Below are 22293 nucleotides of genomic sequence, written 5' to 3' on the forward strand. Positions count from 1 at the left end.
GAGTGAGGAACAAGGAGAGGGGAGAGAGAGGAGAGGAGAGAGGAGTGAGGAACATGGAGAGGGGAGAGAGGAGAGAGGAAAGAGGAGTGAGGAACAAGAAGAGAGGAGAGAGGAAAGAGGAACAAGAAGAGAGGAGAGAGGGAAAAGGAGAGAGGATAGAGGAGTGAGGAACAAGGAGAGAGGATAGAGAATAGAGGAGAGAGGAAAGAGGAACAAGAAGAGAGGAGAGAGGATAGAGGAGTGAGGAACAAGGAGAGAGGAAAGAGGAACAATAAGAGAGGAGAGATGAGAGAGGAGAGAGGAACAAGGAGAGGGGAGAGAGGAGAGAGGAAAGATGAGAGGAGAGAGGAAAGAGGAACAAGAAGAGAGGAGAGAGGATAGAGGAGTGAGGAACAAGGAGAGAGGAAAGAGGAACAATAAGAGAGGAGAGATGAGAGAGGAGAGAGGAACAAGGAGAGGGGAGAGAGGAGAGAGGAAAGATGAGAGGAGAGAGGAACAAGGAGAGGGGAGCGAGAGGAGAGAGGAGTGAGGAACAAGGAGGGGGAGAGAGGATAGAGGGAAAATGAGAGGAGAGGAAAGAGGAACAAGAAGAGAGGAGAGAGGAAAGAGGAACAAGAAGAGAGGAGAGAGGAAAAAGGAGAGAGGATAGAGGAGTTAGGAACAAGGAGAGAGGAGAGAGGAACAAGAAGAGAGGAGAGATGAGAAAGGAAAGAGGAGAGAGGAGTGAGGAACAAGGAGAGAGGAGAGAGGATAGAGGAGAGAGGAACAAGAAGAGAGGAGAGAGGAAAGAGGAGAGAGGAGTGAGGAACAAGGAGAGAGGAGAGAGGAGAGAGGAGAGAGGAAAGAGGAGAGAGGAGAGAGGAAAGAGGAACAAGAAGAGAGGAGAGAGGAAAAAGGAGAGAGGATAGAGGAGTGAGGAACAAGGAGAGAGGAAAGAGGAGAGAGGATAGAGGAGAGGGGAGTGAGGAACAAGGAGAGGGGAGAGAGGAGAGAGGAAAGAGGAGTGAGGAACAAGGAGAGGGGAGAGAGAGGAGAGGAGAGAGGAGTGAGGAACATGGAGAGGGGAGAGAGGAGAGAGGAAAGAGGAGTGAGGAACAAGAAGAGAGGAGAGAGGAAAGAGGAACAAGAAGAGAGGAGAGAGGGAAAAGGAGAGAGGATAGAGGAGTGAGGAACAAGGAGAGAGGATAGAGAATAGAGGAGAGAGGATAGAGGAGTGAGGAACAAGGAGAGAGGAAAGAGGAACAATAAGAGAGGAGAGATGAGAGAGGAGAGAGGAACAAGGAGAGGGGAGAGAGGAGAGAGGAAAGATGAGAGGAGAGAGGAACAAGGAGAGGGGAGCGAGAGGAGAGAGGAGTGAGGAACAAGGAGGGGGAGAGAGGATAGAGGGAAAATGAGAGGAGAGGAAAGAGGAACAAGAAGAGAGGAGAGAGGAAAGAGGAACAAGAAGAGAGGAGAGAGGAAAAAGGAGAGAGGATAGAGGAGTTAGGAACAAGGAGAGAGGAGAGAGGAACAAGAAGAGAGGAGAGATGAGAAAGGAAAGAGGAGAGAGGAGAGAGGAGTGAGGAACAAGGAGAGAGGAGAGAGGATAGAGGAGAGAGGAACAAGAAGAGAGGAGAGAGGAAAGAGGAGAGAGGAGTGAGGAACAAGGAGAGAGGAGAGAGGAACAAGAAGAGAGGAAAGAGGAGAGAGGAAAGAGGAGAGATGAACAAGAAGAGAGGAAAGAGGAGAGAGGAAAGAGGAGAGAGGAGAGATGAACAAGAAGAGAGGAGAGGAAAGAGAGGAACAAGAAGAGAGGAAAGAGGAGAGAGGAAAGAGGAACAAGAGAGGAGAGAGGAAAGAGGATAGAGGAGAGGAAAGAGGAGAGAGGAAGAGAAACAGGAAGAATAAACAGACAAAGTGTTACCTGTTACAGGTGGAGGCCTCTGCTGTCTGACACCAGCTGCACCCTAAACACACACAGTCAGAACATAATCATGTTATATTTTGATTGTCTGAATTAAAAACAAAATAAAAATGTTTTTATTATTTTCCTTTTTAGGAGTTCAGTAATAAGAATATAAAAAAACATTAAAATAAACAAATAAAGGCGTGTTGTGTTTCAGTGTCCAGCATTCACATAAACATGAAGTAAATGAAGAGGTACAATCACAGCTCGGGGGCGGGTCCCTCGGCTGACATCTCTGTGTCTGTCTGTCTGTCTGTGTGTGTGTGTGTGTGTGTGTGTGTGTGTGTGTGTGTGTGTGTGTGTGTGTGTGTGTGTGTGTGTGTGTGTGTGTGTGTGTGTGTGTGTGTGTGTGTGTGTGTGTGTGTGTGTGTGTGTGTGTGTGTGTGTGTGTGTGTGTGTGTGTGTGTGTGTGTGTGTGTGTGTGTGTGTGTGTGTGTGTGTGTGTGTGTGTGTGTGTGTGTGTGTGTGTGTGTGTGTGTGTGTGTGTGTGTGTGTGTGTGTGTGTGTGTGTGTGTGTGTGTGTGTGTGTGTGTGTGTGTGTGTGTGTGTGTGTGTGTGTGTGTGTGTGTGTGTGTGTGTGTGTGTGTGTGTGTGTGTGTGTGTGTGTGTGTGTGTGTGTGTGTGTGTGTGTGTGTGTGTGTGTGTGTGTGTGTGTGTTATCCTACCTGCACCACAGGCACTCGGACTCCAGCCAGCAGAGCCAGAGAGCTGCGTTCAGGGCCAGGGGGTCGATTCAGCTGGTAGTCCACGGGGACGGGGACCCTCAGCAGCTCGGCCACTGCTGCCATCACACCTGCTACACTCTGTAAGACACCGCCATCTGGACGTCGTAAAGACGGAGGGGCTACTGAAGACTCATCATGCACAGAGAGAGAGAGAGAGACTCACCTGAGCAGCAAAAGGGTTAAGGGTTATCGCTATGGTAACCAGGTCTGTGTTGGAGCAGGAAGGAGGACCCTGATGGTTAGGCTCCACCTTCACTTCCTGTTTCACTGCAGAGCCTGGACACACACACACACACACACAGAAATGTTTAAGACTTTATCTGATTTTACTAAACCCGCCTGATGCTACCTGATGTGCTCCCGGAATGTTTTGACATGAATGATGACTGACCTTTTCCCCAGGCACAGGGGATGATGGGTAATGTAGGCGAGGGGCACGGCGAGGGCGGCTCCAGTTTGATGAAGGAGAGGTCAGGGTACCTGCTGATCTCCATGTCTGCCACGCTCTCTGGAGACGACGATGGGACGAAGCCTTCCGGGCTGTCGCGCTCTGACGAATCCTGGACCCTGAGGAGGAAAACCACAGAAGCAGAAGAACAAGAACAAGAACAAGAACAAGAAGGGAGGAGTCAGCACAAAAGGAGAAGAAGAAGTGTCTCAGCTGCTCCTGTGAAGTTTAACTTTATTTGATTTGGATCAGGTTTTTTTTTTACGTACCTTAGCTCTTCCTGGTTGTTGTGGGGCGGGGTCGGCAGGGAGGCGGGGACATCCACAGTTTTTGAGGCGTGGTTAAGACCCAGAAGCCCCTCCCCCTTCTGCTTCACACCTTTCACTGGGAGAATAAAGAGAGGGTTGAAAAACCTTTAATGGTGTAGAATTAATGGAAGTATGTAGACAATAACACTCACTGATTTTATATGAAACAATCATTACTAAAGTGTTGTCACTGTGATGTCATAGTGGGGGTTTAATAACAGCTGTTCTCACCTTCCTGCTCCGTTATGTCTTTCCGGGACAGCTCCTCTGTCGTCGCAAAGCCGTTCACCAGTTTCTGTCTGGCGACGGGCGGCGGCGTGGGAGGCAGAGAGGCGGGCGGTGTCGGCGGGTTACTGAGGTTATTCTGCTGGGGGGGGGGGGGGGTGTAAATATCCGTTTCAGTAAAGGTAAATAATCATAATAAATAGATTTATAAAGCGCTTTAAATCAAAGTGCTGTACAAAGCAATACAGTTAAAAAAAATAAAATTAAAATAAAACCCTGTGTATCTCAGGATGATGTCACTGCAGATGTGTTGTTGTGTATGTACAGCTGTGTTGTATGTGTATGTACAGCTGTGTTGTTGTTGTGTATGTACAGCTGTGTTGTGTAGTTGTGTATGTACAGCTGTGTTGTTGTGCATGTACAGCTGTGTTGTTGTGTATGTACAGCTGTGTAGTTGTGTATGTACAGCTGTGTTGTTGTGTATGTACAGCTGTGTAGTTGTGTATGTACAGCTGTGTTGTGTTGTTGTGTATGTACAGCTGTGTAGTTGTGTATGTACAGCTGTGTTGTGTAGTTGTGTATGTACAGCTGTGTTGTGTTGTTGTGTATGTACAGCTGTGTAGTTGTGTATGTACAGCTGTGTAGTTGTGTATGTACAGCTGTGTAGTTGTGTATGTACAGCTGTGTTGTGTTGTTGTGTATGTACAGCTGTGTAGTTGTGTATGTACAGCTGTGTAGTTGTGTATGTACAGCTGTGTAGTTGTGTATGTACAGCTGTGTTGTGTTGTTGTGTATGTACAGCTGTGTAGTTGTGTATGTACAGCTGTGTTGTGTAGTTGTGTATGTACAGCTGTGTTGTGTTGTTGTGTATGTACAGCTGTGTAGTTGTGTATGTACAGCTGTGTTGTTGTGTATGTACAGCTGTGTAGTTGTGTATGTACAGCTGTGTTGTGTAGTTGTGTATGTACAGCTGTGTTGTGTTGTTGTGTATGTACAGCTGTGTAGTTGTGTATGTACAGCTGTGTAGTTGTGTATGTACAGCTGTGTAGTTGTGTATGTACAGCTGTGTTGTTGTATATGTACAGCTGCGTAGTTGTGTATGTACAGCTGTGTTGTGTAGTTGTGTATGTACAGCTGTGTAGTTGTGTATGTACAGCTGTGTTGTGTAGTTGTGTATGTACAGCTGTGTAGTTGTGTATGTACAGCTGTGTTGTTGTATATGTACAGCTGTGTAGTTGTGTATGTACAGCTGTGTTGTGTAGTTGTGTATGTACAGCTGTGTAGTTGTGTATTTACAGCTGTGTTGTTGTGTATGTACAGCTGTGTATGTACAGCTGTGTAGTTGTGTATTTACAGCTGTGTAGTTGTGTATGTACAGCTGTGTAGTTGTGTATGTACAGCTGTGTAGTTGTGTATGTACAGCTGTGTTGTGTAGTTGTGTATGTACAGCTGTGTAGTTGTGTATGTACAGCTGTGTTGTGTAGTTGTGTATGTACAGCTGTGTAGTTGTGTATGTACAGCTGTGTTGTTGTATATGTACAGCTGTGTAGTTGTGTATGTACAGCTGTGTTGTGTAGTTGTGTATGTACAGCTGTGTAGTTGTGTATTTACAGCTGTGTTGTTGTGTATGTACAGCTGTGTAGTTGTGTATGTACAGCTGTGTAGTTGTGTATTTACAGCTGTGTAGTTGTGTATGTACAGCTGTGTAGTTGTGTATGTACAGCTGTGTAGTTGTGTATGTACAGCTGTGTTGTGTAGTTGTGTATGTACAGCTGTGTAGTTGTGTATGTACAGCTGTGTTGTTGTATATGTACAGCTGTGTAGTTGTGTATGTACAGCTGTGTAGTTGTGTATGTACAGCTGTGTAGTTGTGTATGTACAGCTGTGTTGTTGTATATGTACAGCTGTGTAGTTGTGTATGTACAGCTGTGTTGTGTAGTTGTGTATGTACAGCTGTGTAGTTGTGTATGTACAGCTGTGTTGTTGTGTATGTACAGCTGTGTAGTTGTGTATGTACCTTGTATATGAGCTGTGAGTAGTAGTCGGTGACTCCTTCCAAACAGCCGTTACCGAAGGAGCCCGTCAGTCTGGAGTCCGAGCCCAGAGAGGAGCTGCCGTACGGGGGGAACAGACTCAAATCCACCGCCAGAACCGGCTCCATGAGGGGCAACACGGTCAGCTGCTGGAGGGGGGTGAGGGGGAGTTAATAATCAATACAGACATCAGCTGATAAGAGCTCGTACTGAGGATGTCAAAATGTTCCATTTTTCAACGCGGTTTTGAAACGGCGTCATTTTAAACGATAAGATGTTTGTTATTTTAATGATCACTCGTATCAGAATACCAAAACATTAAAGTTAGAATGTGCAACATTTTAAATGTTTCATAAATCAAGTAAATGTGTAAATGTGTCTGAGTCATGACTGTCTACAATGAGGGAGAAGCTCGAGTCCCGCTGGCTGTGTTGTTGTCAGAGCCGTGTTTACATGGACGGGACGGCCGGCTCCTCCCCTTGTGTATAAAAGCTGTTTTAGTCAAGAACTAGAGAGAAGAACATACTCACTGATTATTTGGATGTTAGTAAGAGTTTTTAGATCACGCTCATTCTGTGTCAGTTTACATGAAATGTGAAGCTACGAGCTAACTAAAGAGCGCTAACATTAGCATGCTAACACAACAATGTGAAGCTACGTGCTAACTAAAGAGTGCTAACATTAGCATGCCAACACAACAATGTGAAGCTACGTGCTAACTAAAGAGCGCTAACATTAGCATGCTAACAACAATGCAGGAAGTTACATTACTGGAGGAAACAAACGAGGTACAAAGGAATCAGAGGAGGGCTTCAGGGAGACAGGGTCGGTCTACCTGTGTGAGGTGGGTCAGGGAGTCGGAGGGGGAGGTGGTCGAGGAGGAGTGGAGCATCTTCTCCTCCTCCTCCTTCTTCCTCCTCTTGTTTTTGGGAGGAGCTTTGTCTTTCTCCGGCCGAGCTTGTCTCTTACAGCGCTGCACCTTCTTCCTGCTGAACGAGTCCAGCAGATCTACACCTGCACCGTCCGTCATCACCTGCAGGAGGGCAGAGGACACCATGGTAACCACGGTAACATGTCAGCTCAGAGGTCACAGTTCTGTCATTAAACCAAACCAAGACTAGCTCAACAAGCTTTGAGGTAGCTAACAGAAAGGAATAGTTATCATTTTTAAAAATGTAATGTACCAAACAAACTAAATGACGAGCTGTTTAATGAAGTTCTTCTAAATATCAAAAGTAACTTTAAATATTCTTTACTACTCCTCTGTGTGTCCAAACGCAGGTTAAAATCTGACTCCTCACCACGTTGCCATGGGAACCAGGCCTGTCCTCCTCCTCAGACCGCATGCTCTCACTGGACAGCTGACGGCAGGCAGTGGGCGGGGCTTGGCCGGAGGGGGGCTGCGTGGTGGTGGGAGAGCCCTTGTCCTTCAGCAGGTGTCTGAGCAGCTCCTTTCCTCCGTCTCCAGAGGGGGAGGAGAATCCATCAGCCCCGCCCTCCTCCATCTTCACTACACCTCCTCCACACGCTCCTCTCTCCTCATGCTCCTCCTGCAGAACAAACACACAGACACTTAACACACCTGAGTTTAGAGGTAATGTGTGTAATCACGTCATGAACTCTGCTTACCTTGACCTCCAGACGACCTGCAGACAGGGGGCCTCTCTGAGACTCCATGCCCAGGATGGAGCATCTCTGCTGGGCAGAGATCACCGACAGCTGCCTCTCCAGTTCTGATGATGGAGCCAGGCCGGAGAGGGAGGAGCTTAGAGAGGCGCACAGGTCTGAAGGGTCCATACTGCCCCGGGTCGGCGTGGAGCAGGAAGTGTCTGATAGAGCTGGAGTGGGCGGGGCAGTGATGTCATCAGAGTGTGATGACAGCGGTGTCCTGGATCCTGTGTCATCTCCGTCCCTCTTCCTGTTCCTCTTCTTCTTTGGTTTGTCGTCAGGGATGATGTCAGAGTAGAGCTGCATGAGGGAGGAGGGTCCTCCAGAGGAGGAGCAGGGGAAAGAGGGGTGGAGGGGGGTAGAAGGGGATGAGGAGGAGGAGTCGTGTCCGAATCGATGAGCCTGAGTTCCAGGATGGTTGGGGGTCACACCAGCCTGTTGAACCTGTCCGAGGGCGGGGGGCCCGGTGGGGCCCGAGAGCCTCGGCCCAGGTCCTCCTATGAAGCTCTGGGCTGGATGGTGCTGAGGGGGGGGTCTGGAGGCAGGAGGGGACTGGAGGAAGTCCTGGGGTAGCTCTGAGCTGAAGAAGGGTATCTGGGACAGACTGTCCCCCCCCACTGCCCCAGCTGAACCTGCAGCTCCAGGTGTTTGTCTCACAGCTCCAGGCTGGGGCGGGGCCACACCTCCAAGACCCACTGAGGCCCCTAGGAGCCCCTGCTGCTCCAGCTCCAGTCTGTGCTGCAGGACCCGGTGACGCTCCACCTGAGAGCACACACACATCTGTGTTCCTATTTCCTGTTAGCAGCCGAGTGTGTGTGTGCGCGCGTGTGAGTGTGTGTTACCTCCTGCATGAGTTGAACTCTCTGTCTCTCCTGCTGCTCCCTCAGCCTCTCCCTCCTCTCTCTCTCCTGGAAACCCTCGCTGAACGGGTTGTTATCATCAAACTTCACCTGAAAGTACACACACACACACACACACACACACACACACACACACACACACACACACACACACACACACACACACACACACACACACACACACACACACACACACACACACACACACACACACACACACACACACACACACACACACACACACACACACACACACACACACACACACACACACACACACACGTTGAACACACACACAGCTCTGGAACAGGAACATGAGCTCTGACGAAGTTGTTCCAGGTGAGTTACCTGTCGAGAGGCTCCGTCGCCTGCTGCTCCTGGGGGCCCCTGGGGGCCGGCAGTGAAGCCCGCAGTGGGAGCGCGGAGTCCAGGTACCATGGGAGGAGTGGGTGTGTGTGTGGGAGCCTGGGGGGTGATAGGCAGGTTGGGGGGCATCTGACGGGGTAGATGGGGGGGCATCCTCTGCGCCATGACTCCTGAGGCCCCGCTGCCCGGGGTCCAACCAGGGGGGACGTTTGGGAGCCGTGTGGACGTGGGGCCCCCTGGGTGGGGCTGTATGGACACCATGGGCTGGGGGACGGGGGGTCCTCCTGCAGGCATGACGGGGGGGCCGGCTGGTTGTGTCAGGGCTCTGTGCTGCTGTTTGGTCCTGTAGTCCTCAATGAGCTCAGTGTGGTCCTTCTGCTGCTTCCTGATCTGAACACAAACACAACAAGACGTTTAGAGACCCCAGACCCTCATGTGTCTGAACTCATGAGAACATCTTCATCACTGCACATAAACAAACAGCTCAACTTAAAAACACATCACAGTGCCACTTCACAGTGAGTTTGACCTTTGACCCTCAGGTAGTCGTTTTAGAGCTCCTGTGAGGAAGACTAAAAGACTCCAGGTCTCATTTGTACCAAGTGCAATTAATATGTTAAACAACACTTAGCTATTTGTTGCTCTTTTTGCACACCTCCATTTTGCACTTTAATAACTTGAATTTCCATTCTGGTACGGGCTCTTTTTTTATTTGGTTTTATATTTTGCTGTGTTGTCTGATTTTTTAAATTAGTTTTGGTTTATGTTTTATGGTGATGTTGTCCTTGTGTGTCTTGTCTTCTGTGTGCTCCTGTTGCAACACAAATTTCCCCTTGTGGGACAATAAAGAAGCTGAATCTGAATGACAGTAAGGTATTACCAAGGATGTAGATCAAAACATGGTTCCTTAAAGGAGCAGTATGCAACTCTGACACCTAGTGTTTAAAAGGTGTACTGCAGTCCAAACTCAAAACATTAGTTCTGCTTTAGTACTGAAGCTTCAGTGAGCATGAGAGAACGATGTGTCCTCTGTGTGCAGGTCTACCTGCTCCAGCTGTTTCTGCACCGCCCCCTGCTGTTCAGTGATGTTTCTCAGCTGGGCGGTGTCCTCCTCGCCCAACACCCGGCCCGCCTTCTTGGCCGTTCTCTGTTTGGCCGACAGAGCTTTCTTGGTCTTGCGGTGGGCGGCAATCTGGTCCTCCAGGAGGCGCTGCTGCATCTGAAGGAGCTGCTGCGTCTCCCCCAACCACTCCTCGTACTGCCGCCGCTGAGACTCGTCTGAGGGGGCGACACAGACCGATCAATCGATCACAGATCAAACGGAGACTCAGGAGATGAAAACCACTTTTTGATGGTTTTCTTATTTTAAATGTGCTGTCATCAGAGGCTAGCGTAGAGTCTCTGATACTCACTGACAAAGCCTGGGCCGAAGCTGGGGGGGTTTGGTCTCGTCATTGGGGGGTTCAACTTCCCGTCCTGACAGGAAGATAAAAACAGTTATTGTGTTTAATGCTGCACAGCTCTGCACTCTGTCACATCTGGATGTGGATGTACACACCTGTCCCACCAGCTGTGGAGTCTGAGGAGTCCCCTCTGGACCCGGGGCCACAGGAGCTGGAGGGGCCCCCGGAGCCTGCTGGAACCTGACAAACACACATAGATAGAGATGGTGAGGGGACGAGACAAACGGGGGATATAACTGATGAGACAGACGGGGGGGGTCGTACCTGTTGATAACTATGGGGTTCAGTCCCAGGCTGCTCTGGCTCATCACCTTGTTGATTCCCTTCAGAGCGACCATCTTAGCCTTCATGATGGGGTCAGAGATGGAGTCAAAGTCTGTGGAACACACACACACACACACACACAGACACACAGACACACACACACACACACACACACACACACACACACACACACACACACACACACACACACACACACACACAGTAAGAACTTTGAAAGAGTCTCCTCCAGTTGCCAGTCTCTTGTGGTCCTGGTCTTACCCATGGTGGGCAGCACAGAGTCCGGGTTAGGCCTCTGTCTGATCAGAGCCTGCATCTGTTTCTGCTGCTGCTGCTCCTGACGCTCCTGGTCCAGGAGGTCCTGCAGGAGGAGCGGCTGTTCCTCCAGGAGCAGAGGACGGTCCTGGTCCTGGTTCTGGTTCTGAAGGAAGGTGGCCTGGCTCTGGGCCTGTGAGGAGGGGTCTCCCGGGTGTGGGGGCTGGGTCTGGGGGTTCAGGAGGAGGTGAGGCTGGGAGGGCTGGAGGGACAGCGGATGAGGACTGGCAGGGGGGCCCTGAGGAGGCGTGGTGAAGAGAGCCGAGGGTCCAAATGGTCTCTGAGGGAGGAGGGACTGCTGACCTGAGGAGAGGGGGGGGAAAGAGGGGGGGAGGCCTTTAGTAAGTTTTACAAGTTTACATCTGAATCATGATACATTTTTAACTTCAATTATTGCTCATCTGTCGTCCTTTACTTATCATAGTCTTATCATTATTTCATGTAGAAGAAAGAAGGAGGGAGGAGTACAAGGGGGGAGACAGAGGAGGAGGATGTCAGAGGAGGTGGAAAGAAAAAGGGGGGGGCAGAGAAAGAGGAGTAGGAGGACAAAGGGAGACAAATGAGGAGGAGTAGAGAATAGGAGGTGAAGGGGAGGGAAGATGAGAAGAAGAAGGAGAGACGAGTCGGATGATTTTATCGATGTATAAAGGTTCGTTTACCTCCAGCCATCGGGGGCTGACCCCGGGGAGCCGTCCCCGACAGAAGAGCCTGATCCTGGGCAGCAGGTCCACAGTGTTCCCCCTTCTCCTGGAGGACACATGAGAGAAGAGTTAGTGATCACCTGTTCACTCTGACGGGTGTGACCGATCACCTGTTCACTCTGACGGGTGTCACCCGTTCACTCACCTTGATGACGAGGGGGGAGGAGCCGAGCTGGCCGACGCCCCCTAGATCTCCTGGAGGAGGTGTGGGTCTGCCATCTATGCCTTCTGTCTTGACGCTGTCTTTGACTTCCTGTTTGACCTGACTCATCAGGTGGGCGTGGCTGTCTGTCTTCCTGGCGCCCTCCCTCTCCTCCACCGACTCGCCCAGGTCCAACTCCTCGTTGAACATGTCCTTCTTGTCTTCCAGATTGAGCTCGGGGTCGGCGTAGGCGATCAGATCGAACTTGCCCGACAGCAGGAAGTCGTCCAGGTGGAGGTCGTTAGGACCCAGATCCAGATCCTCTTTACCTGAAAACACCAAACGAGTTAAATATAAACACTCTTTGTGCACCCTTTAGCTCGCTCTGTGTTTATTTGTCCTCTCTTCTTCTTCTACAATGATTCAAGCTGATGTCACTTTAAGAAAAGAGGCTCCAAATGAAGAACATGTGAGACAGAAGATATAACGACTAACAGAACGATCAGAAAGTGAGAGATGTGATTCTGTACCGTCTTCAGGGTCCAGGTTCAGGTTCAGGTCCACCAGGTCTTTCACCTCCACGTCCTCCAGGTCCTTCACAGCCGAGTCCTCCCCCTCCAGGTGCTCCTCTATCCCCTCGGCTCCTGCCGTCTCGCCGCTCTGTGTCAACGTCGCTGTGTGGTTCAAGTGCTGCTCCATCCCCGACTGCTGGCCCAGCGGCCCCTCCCCCATCCTGCCCCCCTGAGCGGGTCTGACTGCAGAGGCGTGGGGGTCTCTGGGGTGTAGGAGGGCGCCTTCAAGGTCCGAAAAGGGCAGCCTCAGACGGTTTTCAGGGACGCGATGTCGAAGCTCGATGTAGGGCTGTCCCATGATGCTGTGCTGCTGGAGGGGGAGGGAGCGAGGGAGGAAGGCCTGGGGTACACCTGGGGGGGAAGAATGTAAGACTTAGTCCCTCATCTGAAAGTCCTACTGTTGTGGTATATAAATGTCAAACAGGTTTTGTCTGCTGGTTTCTGTCTCACCTTGCATCATGTGAGTGGGAGCACTGGGAACAGTGAGGGGTCGGATACCCGTGAAGTCCCCAGACATCGGCCTCCTCATCTGGACTGGGACTCCTTCCACCACACCCAGACCAGATCCAGGCACTGCTCCTTGGGGAGGACGTAAGAATGAGTCCTGGAGAGCCGCTTGAGCTCCTGGAGGAATGCTGAACCTGAGAAAAGAGGGGAGACAGGTGAGTACAGGAAGGAGAAAAGGAAGAAGGAACAGAGTGAAGAGAAAAGAGTGACAAAGGAGGAGAGCAGGAAAGGAAAGAAGTAAAGGAGGAATAGGAAGAGGAGAGGAGAGACACATGACCAGAGCAGGTCAGGACCTCTCACCTCAGGGCAGGTCCTCTGACTCCCTGCTGTCTGGGGAGGCTCTGCCTGGGGAAAGGAGGCTCTGTGGGGGTGAAGCTCCTCTGCTGCTCCCCAGGGAAACCTCCAGGGAACCTGGGGCCCAGAGCCCCCCCTGCCCCAGCAGGCCTCACTGTGCCAGGGTACGGGGGTGGAGGGCGTCCAAACAGGTCTGTTGGAGGAGCAGAGGAGTCCTCCTGGGACCAGAGGTGTTGAGTTACATTAGCAGGGGCTGAGCCAGGAGGAGCAGCAGGAGGCGCAGACGCACCAGAGGCCTCCTGAAGTCCTTTCTCCTGTCGTAGTGCACTCTTCTGCTGCTGCTGTCTGAGGATGAGCTGCCGCAGCCGCTGACGCTGCCACAAACACACAGAGAACAGTAGAAGTCAGTAGAAGTCAGTAGAGGTCAGTAGAGGTCAGTAGAAGTCAGTAGAGGTCAGCAGAAGTCAGTAGAAGTCAGTAGAAGTCAGTAGAGGTCAGTAGAGGTCAGCAGAAGTCAGTAGAGGTCAGTAGAGGTCAGCAGAAGTCAGTAGAAGTCAGCAGAGGTCAGCAGAGGTCAGTAGACGTCAGCAGAGGTCAGTAGAGGTCAGCAGAGGTCAGCAGAGGTCAGTAGAGGTCAGTAGAGGTCAGCAGAGGTCAGCAGAAGTCAGTAGACGTCAGCAGAGGTCAGTAGACGTCAGTAGAGGTCAGTAGAGGTCAGTAGACGTCAGCAGAAGTCAGCAGAGGTCAGTAGACGTCAGCAGAAGTCAGCAGAGGTCAGTAGACGTCAGCAGAAGTCAGCAGAGGTCAGTAGACGTCAGTAGACGTCAGCAGAGGTCAGCAGAGGTCAGTAGACGTCAGCAGAGGTCAGTAGAGGTCAGTAGAGGTCAGCAGAGGTCAGTAAAGGTCAGTAGAGGTCAGCAGAGGTCAGCAGAAGTCAGTAGACGTCAGCAGAGGTCAGTAGACGTCAGTAGAGGTCAGTAGACGTCAGCAGAAGTCAGCAGAGGTCAGTAGACGTCAGCAGAAGTCAGCAGAGGTCAGTAGACGTCAGTAGACGTCAGCAGAGGTCAGTAGAAGTCAGTAGACGTCAGCAGAGGTCAGTAGAAGTCAGTAGACGTCAGCAGAGGTCAGTAGAAGTCAGTAGAGGTCAGTAGAAGTCAGTAGAGGTCAGTAGACGTCAGCAGAGGTCAGTAGAAGTCAGCAGAGGTCAGTAGACGTCAGCAGAGGTCAGTAGAAGTCAGCAGAGGTCAGTAGAAGTCAGTAGAAGTCAGTAGACGTCAGCAGAGGTCAGTAGAGGTCAGTAGAAGTCAGTAGAGGTCAGTAGAAGTCAGTAGACGTCAGCAGAGGTCAGTAGAAGTCAGTAGAGGTCAGTAGAAGTCAGTAGAGGTCAGCAGAGGTCAGTAGAAGTCAGTAGAAGTCAGTAGAGGTCAGTAGAGGTCAGTAGAATTCAGTAGATGTCAGCAGAGGTCAGTAGAGGTCAGTAGAAGTCAGTAGACGTTAGTAGAGGTCAGTAGAAGTCAGTAGAGGTCAGCAGAGGTCAGTGCCTGAGTCACACATGTCCTACCTGTCTCAGTTTCTCCTCTGAATCTCCGAGCTGCGGCAGCATGCTCATTGGTCCATCTGCAGCCAGACCTGGCATTTCATTGGCTGATGTCTTGTCTGGTGTCATATGACCCTGCTCAAAGGGGTTGTGACCTGGAGTCTGACCAGCCAATCCTGAGAAGTCCTCTGACATCACAGATGGCTTCTGGGTTTGGCCGCCGGGTGTTCTGGGAAAAGAGTCCTGTTGTTGTTGTTGTTGTTGTTGTTGATGTTGTTGTTGTTGTTGTTGTTGATGTTGATGCTGTCGTCCTGGAGATTGCTGCAACTGATAAAAAACAAATAATGATATCAAACCGTCTCCTTCGACTGCAGCTGAACTCTTTCAATCATATTTAGGAATTTAACCCTTTAAATGCCAGAATCATGTAATCAAACTGGCATTTAAAGGGTTAAATTCCTAAAAATGATTGAATGTTTGGTAGTTTTGAGCAGGGCTGAAGTTGTTTAAGAGATTTATGTAGAAAAAAGTAGAAAAAAAATATCAATCTGTTCTATTTTTATATCAGTTTTTTGGAAGTGATTTTTGTACTTAGTGACTTCAGAGGGTCGTAAATTAAACTGATGCCTGAGGGTTAAATCAGACAGCGGTGTCAGTAAGTAAAGCTTGTGGAGCGCTGCTTTGATTGTAATGACTCCTCAGTCAAAGACAACAGGTGATCAGAGGAGGGGGGCACAGAGCCAGCAGATTACAAACTCCCACTGGTGGACGCTGATGGTACTAAAAGAGCTGCACACTAACTGACCGACACTTTAAACCTTTCCCCCCTGAGAGACCCTCAAATACAGACAGGATGTACTGGTCTTACTGGTGAAGACATGTAAAGTGTTACCTGGTGATGTAATGTGTTGAAGGTCATCGTATCTCCTGTCAGTCCTGGAGCGAGCGGGGATGACCCTGAAGGAGTGAAGGTTTCTGCCGGGGCCTGGCTGAAGGGCTCAGGAGGCTTCTGGGGCCGCGGGGTAGAGGGTTGCTGGGCGTAGGGGTCGGGTGAGGGGCGTGGTGTACCGGGGGGCTGGGCGTAGGGGTCAGAGCTCCGCTGATTCCCAGGTGACCGAGGGAAGCGCTCGTTGGCAGGAGGGCGCGGCGTCCCTGGATTTGAGGAATAGGGGTCGAGGTTTGGGTGGGAGGGGGACGGCCGGCGGTTGGAAGACTGCTGGTTGTACTGGTCTAGTCTGAGTGAAGGCGGTGTGGCGAGGTAGGCGGGGTCAGAGTGTGGCCGTGGCGTACCAGGAGTCTGAGGGTTGGCATACGGGTCAGGCGAGGGACGGGAGCTCAGAGGGGACTGCTGGGTAAAGGGGTCAGGGGTCTGTTGGGCATAGTCAGGTCTAGGGGTACCAGGAGTCTGGGTGTAGGGGCTGCGGTGGGGGGAGCCAAGTCCTGACAGCGGACTGGGGGGGTAGGAGGGGTCTTGGGAGTGGGTTAGAGCAAAGCCCAGGTCTGTGGGTCTGGACGGGTCCCTCCTTCCTCCTGAAGGACCAAAACCCTCTGACTGGTGCTGGGGGGGCATGGGGGCTTTAAACAACCCGCCCTGCTGGACCAGCTCACCCGCCCGACTGTAAAAATCCGGCACCGCAGCTCGCAGGCCGGCGCCCGAGTGAGGAGGTCGCTGGTACGTCTCTGCTGTTCGTAAGGCCACAAGGCGGGCAGAAAGGTCAGAGGTCGAGGGAGGAGTCAGCATACCTGCTCTGCTCTGCTGCAGCACTGAGAGGAGGAGACAAGAGAGGAGGAAACAAGAAGAGGAGACAGTTACAAGAGGAGGAAACAAGGAGACAGTTACAAGAGGAGGAAACAAGGAGAGGAGACGGTTACAAGAGGAGGAAACAAGGAGAGGAGACGATTTAAAGGAAGAGGAAACAAGGAGAGGAGACGATTTAAAGGAAGAGGAAACAAGGAGAGGAGACAGTGACAAGAGGAGGAAACAAGGAGAGGAGACGATTTAAATGAGGAGGAAACAAGGAGAGGAGACAAGAGAGGAGGAAACAAGAAGAGGAGACAATTTAAAGGAGGAGGAAACAAGGAGACAGTTACAAGAGGAGACAGTTACAAGAGGAGGAAACAAGGAGAGGAGACGATTTAAAGGAGGAGGAAACAAGGAGAGGAGACAAGAGAGGAGGAAACAAGAAGAGGAGACGGTTACAAGAGGAGGAAACAAGGAGGAAACAAGAAGAGGAGACAGTTACAAGAGGAGACGATTTAAAGGAGGAGGAAACAAGGAGAGGAGACAAGAGAGGAGGAAACAAGAAGAGGAGACGGTTACAAGAGGAGGAAACAAGAAGAGGAGACAAGAAGAGGAGACAGTTACAAGAGGAGGAAACAAGAAGAGAAGACAAGAAGAGGAGACAAGAAGAGGAGACAATTACAAGAGGAGGAAACAAGAAGAGGAGACAAGAAGAGGAGACAGTTACAAGAGGAGGAAACAAGAAGAGGAGACAAGAAGAGGAGACAGTTACAAGAGGAGGAAACAAGAAGAGGAGACAAGAAGAGGAGACGGTTACAAGAGGAGGAAACAAGAAGAGGAGACAAGAAGAGGAGACAGTTACAAGAGGAGGAAACAAGAAGAGGAGACAAGAAGAGGAGACAAGAAGAGGAGACAATTACAAGAGGAGGAAACAAGAAGAGGAGACAAGAAGAGGAGACAGTTACAAGAGGAGGAAACAAGAAGAGGAAACAAGAAGAGGAGACAATTACAAGAGGAGGAAACAAGAAGAGGAGACAAGAAGAGGAGACAAGAAGAGGAAACAAGAGGAGACAAGAGGAGACAATTACAAGAGGAGGAAACAAGAAGAGGAGACAAGAAGAGGAGACAATTACAAGAGGAGGAAACAAGAAGAGGAAACAAGAAGAGGAGACAAGAAGAGGAGGAAACAAGAAGAGGAGACAAGAAGAGGAGACAATTACAAGAGGAGGAAACAAGAAGAGGAAACAAGAAGAGGAGACAGTTACAAGAGGAGGAAACAAGAAGAGGAAACAAGAAGAGGAAACAAGAAGAGGAGACAGTTACAAGAGGAGGAAACAAGGAGAGGAGACGATTTAAAGGAGGAGGAAACAAGGAGAGGAGACAGTGACAAGAGGAGGAAACAAGAGGAGGAAACAAGAAGGAGATGGAAACCTGGAGGAGTAACTATGGATCAGAGGAGAACCTACCTGGTAGAGGTACGTGAGTCCTGGTGATGTCAGGAGTTTTGGAGTCGGGGGAGGGTACAGGAGATCCAAAGGCATCGTGGGCCGGCGAGCTGAGGGAATTGTGGCGTTGCAGCTGGGGGGCCGGAGGGACACCCGCCTGGGAGGAGGCGGGACGAGGAGTCCCTACCACCTTACTGTAGGGGTCCCATGGAGAGGAGGGGCGGGAGGAGGGAGGGGAGAACATCTGGGGGGAAGAGGGGGGCTGGTGTAGAGGGGAGGAGGAGTGAGGGGAGTGAGGGAGCGAGGAGAAGCCAGAGGGGGGAGGAGCCTGTGGTCTGAGGAAGACGTCGTCGGTCAGTCCTGAACTCTGGAAGAGGTGCTGTCTGGACGGCCCCTCTCTGGAGGCGTGGAGATGGAGGGGCGAGGCGTTGCCCCCGGCGACTGGCTGCTGGCCCGGCGTCATGGGGCTGCGGCTTCCTGCGTCCGGGGAGAGGTGACCCGTGGACAGCTGCTGCTGCCTCTGCTGCAGGAGCTGCTCGTTCTTCACCTGCTCCAACTTCTGAGTCGCCTCGATCTTAGCCTGCTGCTTACTCTTCTGACGCATTTGCTACACACACACACACACACACACACACACACACACACACACACACACACACACACACACACACACACACACACACACACACACACACACACACACACACACACACACACACACACACACACACACACACACACACACACACACACACACACACACACACACACACACACACACACACACACACACACACACACACACACACACACACGTCAAACAGCTGATCGCGCTCTGCAGGTGGAGCTCAAACATGATGGTATGACAGCTAGTTATGCTCTCTCTCTGTCTCTCAGTAAATGTGGAGGATCAGTGATGGATGACGTCACAGGTCGAGGAGCCGGGGGGGGGGGGGGAGACGATTTCAGCTAAAAATCTGTAAAATTTGTTGCATTTTGATGTTTTGTTTACAAGACAACAGCGTTTTGGGTGCTAGAAAACACGACTTTTCACACATGCTCAGTGCGCTTACAGTTCAGAGCCATGAGTGAGTAGATGGACTACAACAACAATGGTGGACCCCTGAGCTCTGTAAGTAAAATCTCCTTTCCTCGATTAAGGTCACTCCACCTCATCGTCCGTCCACACAAACGTTGGTATGTTCATCATGTTTGTATGTTTACACCTTACCGCTCTGATGAAGGGCGAGGATGTGTTCATGATTGTGTTGTTTCATTACAAAGTCACAGCGCCACCTACTGGCCTGGCATGTGTACTACAGTGTTTTTTATGAAAATTAGAATAGATGTTGTCGTCTGGATGTAGAACTGTTTGTTGAAAACCTGATTCATATTTTCCACCTGCTGTCTGTTCTCTCCTGTCTGTCTCTCTCTCTCACCTGATCCTTCACACCTGAACCTCACAGTGAGTGTGACGCTGCTGTCGTCCTCCAGCACACACAGAACACACCGGTTTGGAGCTGTTCTCAGGATGTTTACAGGACGACAGCAGAGACACAATCAGAGTGAGGCAGCATCCCTGAACAAGAAAAATCAGACAGTTCTCAGACAGACTCTGGTCCTGAACACCGACTCTGGGTCAACTCCTCTTCACATATGAAGTCTTCAGTCATTTAACTTTCATTAACTCTATTCGTTTCCATGGTAACCTCATGCAAAACTGCTCGTCCGGCCCAGAGAAGGTGAGCAGGACCGACCCAGGTCGTCCGTCTGAAGTCCTCTTCTGTTCTTAGAGGATTTCAGAAGGTGGAGTATCCAGGAAGTCTGCCTGGAACAGGTTCTCTTTGAGATCTTACCAGAGCCTCTGTGCCCCCTCCTGCTACAGGTGCCTGGTAGGGACAATCTTTATCAGATGGTGATTTTAGGGGGGGGAGACTTTGCTGCCTCTTCTTACCGGCTCCCCATCTCTCATTAACCTCCCCCTTTTTAATGACAATTAATGACAACGTTAGTGTGAGGGGAGGGGGGGGACACATCAACTTCATCATGACAACATCTGACCCCCAACCCTCCCCTCCATCTGACTTCCTGTCTCCCCCCTGACATGCAGCCTGCTGGTTACTATGGTTACCGCTCAGAGCAAAGAAACCAACACCTGTCCTGCCGAGCGCCGTGATTGGACGGCAGCATGACGTGTGTCACAACAGGAAGAAGACTTTTTACACACTGCCCCCTACAGACACAACACACACACTACATGTTGGGTTGGAGCAGAAACAAGAGGACGTTCAGTTTGTTTTAAGACCAAAGCGGTGTGAAAGAAAACCCGGTGCAGACCTTCAGAACGCTTCATGTGAGTGATCTGACAGATGGATTTACTGGATTTTATTCTGATCTGATGAGTGAGCTCCTGAATGAGTTGGGTGTTGGTTTCTCTCTCCGTCTCTACGTCATGATTGAGGTGATGAGTTAAAAGACATAAACAAACTGAACTTTGCCTACCTGTCTCAGCTTCCACTCCTGCTCCTGTTCAGACTCTCTGGGCCTCAGCGGGTCCTTGAATGTCCCGTCCATCTCCATGGTAACAGGGTCATAAGGTCCCGGGAGAGGAAGAGGCAGAGATGGTGGAGGTAGTGGCTGCTGCTGCAGGTTCTGCTGCAGGTTCTGCTGCAGGTTCTGCTGCAGGGGCTGCTGCTGCAGGGGCTGCTGCTGCAGGTTCTGCTGGCGTTTGAGCGGGTCGTTGGAAAGCTGCACCTTGTTGATTCGCTGAGCAGCCCGGTTATCTCGAGCTTTTTGCTGCCAGTGAGAGAAACACCGGGTTAACAGGTACATACTTCATGTGACCAGATGTTATTTGACAGCCAGTTAGGAGGTTGATACAGTCGTCATCTCTGACCTTCAGAATCTGGTTTATTGCCAAGTACATTTACACATACAAGGAATTTGACTTGGTGTATTGGTGCTAAACAATTAACAATAAAGCAGAACTAGCAACAACTAGAAGATATTACAATATATAAAATAGAATTTAAAAATGTCAAATATAAAAAACACAAATGTACAAAAAGGTGTAATGTAGGAGCTGTGCAGTGGACTATGAAAAAAAAAACAGACAGTTTACGTGTCAATTGTGATGAGATTAGGCATTTATTTGTTTTTAATGGCGTGCTAATCTGCCCATTTTGTGCATAAGCTGCAGCAGCGTCTTCCTGCTGCATTGGACCTGTTTGTAAAACACACGTCTGAGGCGGGGGGCGGGGCCTGAGTGCTGAGCAGGGGCATGGCTCTCCGGAGGGGGCAACCTTGAGTTTCACTCTGTCGGGGAGTTTCCAGCAGAGACATCTCTGCTGTTTGTCCCTTTATGATGACGGACTCTGGTTCCACTTTAGATACTCAGAGAGGCTTCATGTGAATCAGAGCTCAGAGAGAGGGACTCTCCAGGAGTTATTCTGATCCAGCAGAGAGGAAACATCAGGCCTCTGACTCAGTGAGCTTCCATGGACGAGCATGTCAGAGGCAGAAAAACTCAAAACACCACAAAAAAACTAAACTCACCACGAAGGGCGCTCTGTCCTGAGAGCTGGCTTTCCTCCACATCTTAGTGATCTGCTTCACTCTGCTGGACCAGTCTGAGACACACACACACACACACAAAATGTTTAAATTGTGTCATAACTTTTTAAACTGTCTGTGTGTCTGAAGGATAATAATAATGTGTGTGTGTGTGTATACCAGGATACTGCTCCTTCAGGTGGGGGAAGTTGGTATTGCAGTAGAGGACCGGTGCTACAGTCGCCATCTCTCCCAGACTTTCTTCTTTCTCCCACTTCAGCGTTCCTCTCTGAGCCGTCGACATCACATCCTGCTCCCCCTCGCCTGCTGATGCCTGATTGGTCAAAGCCGGGCGGGGGGCGGGGCCTGAGTGCTGAGCAGGGGCATGGCTCTCCGGAGGGGGCAACCTGAAACCTGCTGGACCCTGAGCCACGCTGTGCATCATGGGAGTGTTGGTGAAGTGAGGGGCGGCTCCCATCAGGCCGTTCATCAGAGGAAGACGAGGAAACGAAGCAGCTGGAGGAAAAGAGTCAAAAATAAATTCATCATTTCAGTCAGAAAAAACTCCCACAATGCACCTGTTTCAGCATCTGGGTGGTGTGTGTACCTGGGAGGTGTGTGTTAGTCTTGCTCCCAGTGTGTGTGTGTTGGCTCTGCTCTGATTGGCTGTTGCTGCGGTTTGGACTGAGAACAGCAGTGAACACCTCCTCAACGTCCTTCCCCTCCAGCTCTGAAGACACACACACACACACACACACACACACACACACACACACACACACACACACACACACACACACACACACACACACACACACACACACACACACACACACACACACACACACACACACACACACACACACACACACACACACACACACACACACACACACACACACACACACACACACACACACACACACACACACACACACACACATTAAACCTTCAACCAAATTCAGTTGATTCAACATGTTGAAACTTTTCTCTGACGTTTGCCTTTTAACTGTCGGGTACAATCACTTCTATCTGAACCACTTCTCTTGACCGCTTCCATCGCTGCAACACCTGTTGACCTGATAACTGCTCTCATATCTGACAAACCGAGGGGCGTCAAACACGGCCGTGTGGGGCGTGTCTTAAAAGCGCCTACCTTCTCTG

The 22293-nt window shown here is 50.4% G+C and overlaps 1 protein-coding gene across 1 annotated transcript in view; it reads right to left on the reverse strand.

Annotated features, from left to right (window-relative positions):
• The window catches only part of LOC132970601 (histone-lysine N-methyltransferase 2C-like), an 89874-nt gene that overhangs the window by 30476 nt on the left and 37105 nt on the right, over window positions 1–22293 (reverse strand). Inside the window, exons 32-61 of the mRNA XM_061034461.1 lie at window positions 21737–21859; window positions 21310–21645; window positions 21133–21206; window positions 20080–20373; window positions 19434–19559; window positions 17599–18184; window positions 15284–16155; window positions 14416–14718; window positions 12861–13228; window positions 12504–12694; window positions 12012–12404; window positions 11485–11810; window positions 11298–11385; window positions 10585–10941; window positions 10306–10417; window positions 10137–10221; window positions 9991–10054; window positions 9624–9856; window positions 8561–8968; window positions 8195–8302; window positions 7314–8114; window positions 6986–7234; window positions 6520–6717; window positions 5669–5833; window positions 3658–3793; window positions 3388–3502; window positions 3062–3237; window positions 2834–2937; window positions 2617–2748; window positions 1904–1946 (exon numbers count right to left, since the gene is read on the reverse strand). Coding sequence (XP_060890444.1) covers window positions 1904–1946; window positions 2617–2748; window positions 2834–2937; window positions 3062–3237; window positions 3388–3502; window positions 3658–3793; window positions 5669–5833; window positions 6520–6717; window positions 6986–7234; window positions 7314–8114; window positions 8195–8302; window positions 8561–8968; window positions 9624–9856; window positions 9991–10054; window positions 10137–10221; window positions 10306–10417; window positions 10585–10941; window positions 11298–11385; window positions 11485–11810; window positions 12012–12404; window positions 12504–12694; window positions 12861–13228; window positions 14416–14718; window positions 15284–16155; window positions 17599–18184; window positions 19434–19559; window positions 20080–20373; window positions 21133–21206; window positions 21310–21645; window positions 21737–21859 — 7566 coding nt within the window. The remainder of the gene's footprint in view (window positions 1–1903; window positions 1947–2616; window positions 2749–2833; window positions 2938–3061; window positions 3238–3387; window positions 3503–3657; window positions 3794–5668; window positions 5834–6519; window positions 6718–6985; window positions 7235–7313; window positions 8115–8194; window positions 8303–8560; window positions 8969–9623; window positions 9857–9990; window positions 10055–10136; window positions 10222–10305; window positions 10418–10584; window positions 10942–11297; window positions 11386–11484; window positions 11811–12011; window positions 12405–12503; window positions 12695–12860; window positions 13229–14415; window positions 14719–15283; window positions 16156–17598; window positions 18185–19433; window positions 19560–20079; window positions 20374–21132; window positions 21207–21309; window positions 21646–21736; window positions 21860–22293) is intronic.

The sequence above is a fragment of the Labrus mixtus genome, unplaced genomic scaffold (assembly GCF_963584025.1).
Source record: "Labrus mixtus unplaced genomic scaffold, fLabMix1.1 SCAFFOLD_115, whole genome shotgun sequence".
Lineage (NCBI taxonomy): Eukaryota > Metazoa > Chordata > Actinopteri > Labriformes > Labridae > Labrus > Labrus mixtus.